Here is a 7,746-nt window from a genome sequence, read left to right as displayed (position 1 = left end):
GATGTTTATCTTAATGTGAACTAACTGAACAACAAGAGTGTTTTGGCATGACCGTACACTGATATGATTCTCTTACCCTCGAAACTCGCAAAAAGAATGTCTGTATATATTCATTTATTGCTTTCAGTCTTTACATTTGAAAAATTCAAAAATACCAAAAAGATTTTATTTCTGCTTTATTTTCGATCGTACGATGTTGGAACTCGAGTCTTCGTTACCTGAAACCTGAACGAAAACCGAATTGACTAAATCTTCATAAACGGTCGAAATTTGCATGTTTTGAAAGTTGGAAACTAAAACTGACAAATTTATTAAACTTTCAAATTGTCGGACGGTGTTTGATTGTGACATGGTCATTCGTGTGTCATTTGTTTATACTATATTCCAAGCAGTTGTTCTCATTACGCGTTTAGATTTCTGGCATGTGCAGATTCTAAAGGCTAGGAGAACATGGTCGATGACGAGCTTCAGAATGAAGACACGACGTGAAGGCACTCAAAAGATGAAAATGATCGAGTTGCCGCTGGCCATCATCAACACCACAAGGATTTCACTTCATAAAGATCAAGTCATTCACGAGCATAGCTCAAGGGGGTGCTTATGTTAAGGGGGAGTTTGTCAACACACTTCCTACATGATACGGGTAGTTTGTTGATACACTCTCTGCTTTCAAGACGTGAAGACTTTGAAGATCCTCCGACACTGAAGACTTGAAAGGACATCGGAGTCTTGAAGACATGAAGATCAAAGATGATCAAGATCGAGACAAATTCACAACCATTGAAGTTCGAGACAAAGCTACAGCCAAGGGGGAGTTTGTTGGTGCACTTGTGTCTGTACTTTGTCTGTATTCGATCACGATGTAAACGATGTCCATGTCAGTCCTGTAAGTTGACCAAGTCAACCGTCCTCCTGGTTTGACTTGGCCAACAGTTAGTAAATTAGTTGTATTGTTCTGTGTCGCAGGTTGGTCCATCGAAGGATTGATTCTATCCTTCGATGACCTCGAAAGATATGTTACGAAGGATGATGTTGGACTTCGAAGGATATGCCATCCTTCGAAGTATATGTGAATCCCTCGAACACTTTGTCATCGATAGATGATCCTTCGATCATCTATCGGATCCTTCGACCAGACATGCAGTGTATGGGTATATATACCCATGCAGTGTGTTGAGAATTGATAGATGCACACAGATAGAAAGATAGAGAGTTTGAGAGCATTCTGTCCAAAAACACACACACACACACTTGAGAGTTCGCAGAACAGATTTATGAACATAGTGCTTGTAACCGAAACCTTTCATACGTATTAATACAGTGGTGTTAATCGGTGAACCTTGTGTGTTTGTGTTTGTGCTTGTTTCATCCCGGTTTGCTTGCTAGCTTGGATTCCGCACTCGCTAGTGGGTTAGTATAACAAGGTTTAGGTTCGTCATCCTCCGAGAGGGACCTACAACAATGAAGATTTCAAGAACACTACCCAGAAAAATAAGTTTTCCGGTGAACCGAAACTCTCCGAACACAATATTTTGCTAAAGTGTTTAACAAAAACCCATAACTAACATGTAAACATGAAAAATAACAAGGTTTTTAGTCAAACACAAAGCAAAATAACAAGATTTAACCAGATTTTAAGTTGTTTTCCAGAAAAATATGAACTTTAACACCCGAAAACAAACCAAGAACACAGTCGGTTTTAACAAGGAGAAGAGCCAAGGCTCTGATACCACTTGTAGGTCCGGCTAGGAGGATCTAGTCGCCTAATCCTTGTATACTAACCAACCCGGTTGTGCGGAATCCAACCGGAAAGGCAAACCGAGATAGAACACGCAAATACACGACACGCAATATTCACCGATTAACACCACTGTATTAATACGTATGAAAGGTTCGGTTACAAGCTCAATGTTTACAAATATGTTTTGCAAACTCTCTAAAAATCTCGTGTGTGTGTGCTCTCAACAGAATGCTCTCTGTGTTCTCTCTATGTGTTCTCTTACATTTCTTATCCACAGACAGTGTATTTATAGCACAGACACTACGAATCAGAACATTCTTGGCGAATCACAGCTTGGCGAATCAAAAGCTTGAGGAAACACATAGTCATTGACGAAACTCAATCAAGTTTGACGAAACAGTCTTGTTTCGCCAAGATGCATCTGTTTCGCCAAACTGGGCTTGGGCCCAAAGGTGAGTTTCGCCAAAGCTGCTTAGCCCATGTTGCTTGTTTCTGATTGGCCCAAAGAAAAACCACATGCACGTCCATGAATCCATAAGTTCAGATTGCAAAGCTAGTCCAACTTGTGATTAGTCAAAGTTATGACATCATCATGACATCATCATGATGATGTGTCAAGCGGGAAACGTTCTCGGCTCTCCGTGTTTCGCGTGTCGAACTCTAGGGCGCACGACGGAGGAATGTCGTGACGTCGGGCTTGAGCCGAACCTAACCGAGTCGAACCGAGCCAAGTCGAACCGAGTCGAGTCGCGTCCACAAACATGTATCAACAAAAAAGACAAAATAACATGATTTTATAAGACAAATATGACATGATTTAATTTTTTGACCAAAATGGCAATAAAACTAAAACCACAGGGATCTAGATGCAAAAAGTTTGAGTTTTGGACTAAAGTGGCAAAAGTGAACAAACCATAGGGACTAAAATGGCAGTTTACTCTCTCAATAATCTCTCAATGTTTTGTTTACTCGAACCAGGTTTCTCCAAATACTCGATCATACCCGAACCGGTTCCATAGCCGACCCGGATCAAAATTTAGAAATCCGAATCTAAAGTTAAACGGGCTTCTCTAACATGACATCATCTCCAATTCTCCATTGAGAACTATAGAGTAGATGGAGCCCAGCCCGAAATTCATACCCTTGTAAATTTTGACCGACCTATTCCATTTAAAACCACTTTTCCTTATTCCACGTTTCCATCCCCCATAATAAAAAACCTAAAGCTGAAACAATAACCATCCCCAGACAACACCCCCCCCCCCCCCCCCCCCCCCCATAAAGTGATTATTATGTCAGCCAACATTCCTTTCGAAATCCAAGAGAAAATCATCAAAAAAAATCTTTCTGTCAAATCTTTGCTTCAGTTCAGATCTGTTTCAAAGCAATGGAAGTCTCTGATCGATAGCTCTGAATTTATCACTTATCACACCCAGTCTCATCCGGAACATCTACTGATAAGGTACATACCAGGAGGTTCTGATCGGGTCAAATATGAGGATAATTATGTTTCGATTGTTGATGATGACAGCTTCCCCGATCACAAGTCTCCCCCTTTTGTTCCTCCAACTGTTAAGTTTCTCGCGTCACCATTCATGATCGATTGCTCTCACGGATTGGTGTGTTTGCACGGAGTTATTCGAGATCAAGGGAACGTAAAGAAACTCGTTGTTCTATGGAATCCATTAGTTAGGAAATCCGTTGGTATAGCGATACCGGGTGGAGCCCATGATGTTATTAGTTTTGGGGTTTGTCCTAAAACTAGCGACCCTAAGATCGTCAAGATTACACGTTGTTCTATCGATAACGAGGCCACAGCTGAGGTTTTCACATTAAGCTCTGGGGCTTGGAGAAGCTTACCAATGAATAAGCCGTTTAAGTCTAAATCGTTGCAGTTCTCGAATACACAGGTGGTTATAGATGGGGTTATTTATTGGCTCACTTATGATAATATTATAGATAAACTTAGGGTTTATTCATTTGATTTGGCAAGTGAAGAATTTGGAGAACCAGTAGACTTTGCTAATAACTTAGGTACACGCCATTTAAGGCCGTACAATATATCTAAGATCAACGAGTCTCTTGTTGTGCTTAGTTATCACGTAGCTAATAATTTAACACCGAAACCATTTTGTGACGTATGGATGATGTTGAAAAACGGTGTTCCAAAACCCTCGTTTAGAAAGCTATTCACTGTTAACGACGTTCAGGTTGATAGTATAATTGGATTTAGGAAGAATGGCCAACCGATAATAGTACAGACGCATAGACGTAATGATGAACTTGAAGTTTTTGAACCTTGCTGGGAACACAACAATGGTCTTGGGATTTATGGGTCGACCTTCAAGATGACCTCCTACACAGAATCACTACTTCTGCTCAATCATTCTGATTCTTTCATTCAGTGATCGATGATGAATTACTTTTTAAATTCTAGTTTTCTTATTTTTGTACTGTTCTGTGTTTTTTTATAAAGACGAAACTTTTATTACTAAGTAACTTTAATGCAATGCATATGATCAATCTTGAGCGTCATTATATATATTCCCGCAAGCATAGATGCTAAAATAGCAGCCAAGCCATTATATGTCGTCTGCTATATGTAAAATCTGATTTCGATCTTGATTTTTGTTTGTGACTTGAGAGAAAATGAAACATCTGTCTTACCATGAATAAGGTAACTTTTCTTACCATTTAATTGAAAACAGGCTCCTAGTATATGTGTAATTTTTTTATAATCTCCCCCATAATTAAGCAAAAACAGATGGTTGTTCCTTCAGGTTATGGTTCTTCCAATATGGCTATTGATCCAACCCACATGTAGGAACAACAATAATAAACCTTTAAAACTATCACAATATTTGATTTGTGTTCACAAATTGCAGTCAACATGCATCAATTGCAGGGCTGATCAAATGAATGATTAACATGGCATTTTGAGACTTTCATAACTAGTTTTAATTATGAATCAAAATCGCTTACTTATAAATAAGATACAAAATTTCGTTGTATGTAAATGCTAATATAAATTATGCTTTAAGTACTTGATAAATAAAAGTTAATTATAGAAATCCAACTTACCCATCAGGATTCATGCTCGTTATTCATCATGGGCAGGTTAATTTCTTTTGGGTCGGGGTGATGGGTTCTTATTTTGGCGTGGGTATGTTTGGGCCAGATCCTATACCGCTATTCAGCTGCTGTGCGTGAGTATGGGGAGCCTTGTCGTGTTTGTCATTTTCTAGCTTGTGTGTTGGCGGTATGAATCTGTTTCTTTTTCTAGCTTGTGGTATCAAGTTATTAATAGGCTGTAAACCAAAACCTTGAGAATTACCTGACTCAACCTCATTTGACGGACCGTGATCACTTTCTATATTCACAAAAGGCGATTCGAGCATCAAAAACGACGAACCAACTTCTTCAGCTGTTCGTTTTGCAGCCGACAAATGACCGTTAAATCCAACACCGAAAATTTCTTTCAACACTAAACTCCCAGCCACATTTTCGTACTTTTCTTTTCCGATTCTTTGAAGAAAACATCTTTTAAGTACTTGTAACGAAGACGTCGGAATCGACCCTTCATCATCATGAAACTCAACCTCCTTGACTTGAGCCACAACCGCACCCGGTTTAACGCATCTAACAAGACGTTCAGCGTCAACGGCTGATCTTTCGGACAAATTCTGAACACAGAGCACATAGATCACCGCCTGTGATTCCGGTTCACGAAACGCAAACACAAACCGTTTCGTCTCATCTGGTAGCTCCAGTCCACTCACTAATCGATCCGATAATCGTAAATCATCATTTATAATCTTAGCAAACGGCCATAAACTTTGTACATAATTCAAAATTGCAGTGGTTGTCATCTCAATATAGATATATACAGTTCAGGCATTTCACAAATCGAACACTCAATAAGTTATAATATTGAACATTGAATCCTCTAAAGAAAACCTAATCGGTGATCAATGAAAACGGATTGAAATAATTAGATGAAGAGCGTCTATGAACAGCAAAAAAACTCGGACGTTTAAGAATTCATATGAGAAATTTAGTACCTGAAGCGTATTGATCGAGAATTAGAAGCTAGGGTTTATGATTCTTTGCGTGCAGAACGAATGTTAAATTGTTGATGAGGAACAAATCCTATAAACTTTTGATTGTTGTGTGTATTAAGCTGATTAAAAATCACTATTCTATAATTTTTAAAATCTTTTAACATCTGATTTCCTATCTAGGAACTAGGAAGAGGATTAAACAGGAACTATAGTTTGGTACGGGGAAGGAAATGAGGTAGTGGTGAAATGGTTGTGGAAAAATTTGGTGTTTCTTGTGTCTAGGTTTGACTCCTACTCTTTTTATTATGTGATTACAGGTGGCGTCGGTTCGTCTTGGATGGAAGACGAGATTTTACCGATTATTCCACTGTATTCGAGCGGATGGAGGTCGGTTTTCCGCGCATCTAGGAGAGCCAAGGGGCTGGCGGCGATCGAGTAGTCGACCTTGGCTACAGCGTCTGGTGTCACGGTGGTTGGCACGTCGTTCCTTGCCGTTCAAAAAAAAAATTGGCACTGGAAGCAACGGGGTTGTGACATGACATGTGGCAAAATTGAAAAATAAAGGGGAAATGATATTTTAGTCAATCTTATTTTATCTTCTCCCTTCGTCATTTTCTGCAACTTCAAAACCATCATTTTTAAAAAGCCATCATTTTAAACTTTTTCTTCACTTTCTATTCAATAATCATTACATCACAGTATGATTTTCGTCATCAATCAGTGATTCAAAGACTCAATCAACTTGTTCTTCAACTTTTTGAAGAAACCCAGTTTAATTTCATACAATTTCTCAGTTTTTTTCCCGTGATTTTGAAATGAATAACTCGATTCGTTCGATTCGATCGTTGATAAGTGTTTATAACATTCAAATTTTGTTAATCGTTGAAGAAATTCAAAGAAATCGACTTCGATTTGTGTACGAAATTTTTTAATTGCGTTTTACGAGCTGGGTTTTTGAATTAAGTCATTGCGTTTTACAAAAGAATGAAAAAAAACACATTTTTTTGTGTTATTAGTCCATTGCGTTTTAGAAAAAAAGACATTTCTTTGTGTTTTTAGCTTATTACGTTTTAGAAAAAATGACATTTTTTTTTGTGTTTGCAGTCTATTGCGTTTTAGAAACAAAACATTTTGTTTGTGTTTTTAGTATATTGTGTTTTATAACACAATAAAAAATAAATTTGTTTTATGTTTTTAATCCATTGTGTTTTATAACATAATGAAAAAAACACATCTTTTTTTTTTTTTTTTTTTTTTTATCCCATTGCGTTTTAGAACTGGAGTGTACTTTACTGGAACTAAACTGACATGATCTTGTTAAAACAGAAACATGATCATGTTGTGAAACCCAGCCCATTGTGTTTTAGACATGCAGACCGAAAGAACATGATCATGTTTAACAGAAGCATGATCATGTTGAAACTTGAAACTGGAACCATTGTGTTTTAGACCTGCGGACCTGCAACTGAAAGAACATGATTATGTTTAACAGAAGCATGATCATGTTGAAACATAAAACATGATCATGTTAAAATAGGAACATGGCCATGTGAAACCCAATTGCCGATCAGGTGGTGATGGAGTGGTAAGGTAGAGTCTTGGTGTTCTAAGGGACCTAAGTTCGATTCATGTCCTCCCCATTATTTTCTACGGCACCAGGTGATGATGGGAGGCTAGGCGAATATGTGAAGATCGCTAGTTCGATCCTTGAACTGAGCGGATTTCTCAGACGAGTACGGGCTTCGGCCCTAGGTGAGGGTTTTCCCCGGTTTGGAGGCGAGTGTATCCCGATGTGGTACAGTGGTGGGGATGACGGTGTGGTGGTGCATATGATGGTGGTGAAGCGGTGGGGATGATGGTGCGGTGGTGCAGATGATGGTAGTGAAGCGGTGGGGATGATGGTGGTGCGGTGGTGGTGGGATGTTGATGCGTGTAGATATGAAA

General features: G+C 38.8%; 2 protein-coding genes across 3 annotated transcripts; one reads left to right on the top strand and one right to left on the bottom strand.

The window, feature by feature from the left end:
• The first annotated feature begins 3,033 nt into the window (after positions 1 to 3,033).
• LOC110896202 (F-box protein At2g14710) lies at positions 3,034 to 4,149 on the top strand. The gene has a single exon (XM_022143666.2). It carries the CDS (start codon positions 3,034 to 3,036, stop codon positions 4,147 to 4,149), a length of 1,116 nt encoding a protein of 371 aa, XP_021999358.2.
• Positions 4,150 to 4,738: 589 nt separating this feature from the next.
• On the bottom strand, positions 4,739 to 6,029 carry LOC118479304. 2 transcript variants are annotated; one of them, XM_035987277.1, is made up of 2 exons: positions 5,803 to 6,029; positions 4,739 to 5,698 (listed from the first exon to the last, which is right to left on the bottom strand). In XM_035987277.1, exon 2 carries the CDS (start codon positions 5,608 to 5,610, stop codon positions 4,891 to 4,893), a length of 720 nt encoding a protein of 239 aa, XP_035843170.1. In that variant the 5' UTR covers positions 5,611 to 5,698; positions 5,803 to 6,029; the 3' UTR covers positions 4,739 to 4,890. The 2 variants fall into 2 exon arrangements, with proteins under 2 accessions (XP_035843170.1, XP_035843171.1); XM_035987278.1 differs by having other exon boundaries at positions 4,739 to 5,687.
• Between the last annotated feature and the right edge of the window lie 1,717 nt (positions 6,030 to 7,746).

Source organism: Helianthus annuus, unplaced genomic scaffold (assembly GCF_002127325.2).
Source record: "Helianthus annuus cultivar XRQ/B unplaced genomic scaffold, HanXRQr2.0-SUNRISE HanXRQChr00c239, whole genome shotgun sequence".
In the NCBI taxonomy this organism is placed as follows: domain Eukaryota; kingdom Viridiplantae; phylum Streptophyta; class Magnoliopsida; order Asterales; family Asteraceae; genus Helianthus; species Helianthus annuus.
The sequence above is the reverse complement of the archived record's forward strand: the minus strand, read 5'-3'. Positions and strand labels throughout refer to the sequence as shown.

Excerpts from the sequence above, each read along its gene's own strand:
- LOC118479304 (XM_035987277.1), bottom strand. The coding sequence starts at position 5,610 with ATGACAACCACTGCAATTTTGAATTATGTACAAAGTTTATGGCCGTTT.
- LOC110896202 (XM_022143666.2), top strand. The coding sequence starts at position 3,034 with ATGTCAGCCAACATTCCTTTCGAAATCCAAGAGAAAATCATCAAAAAA.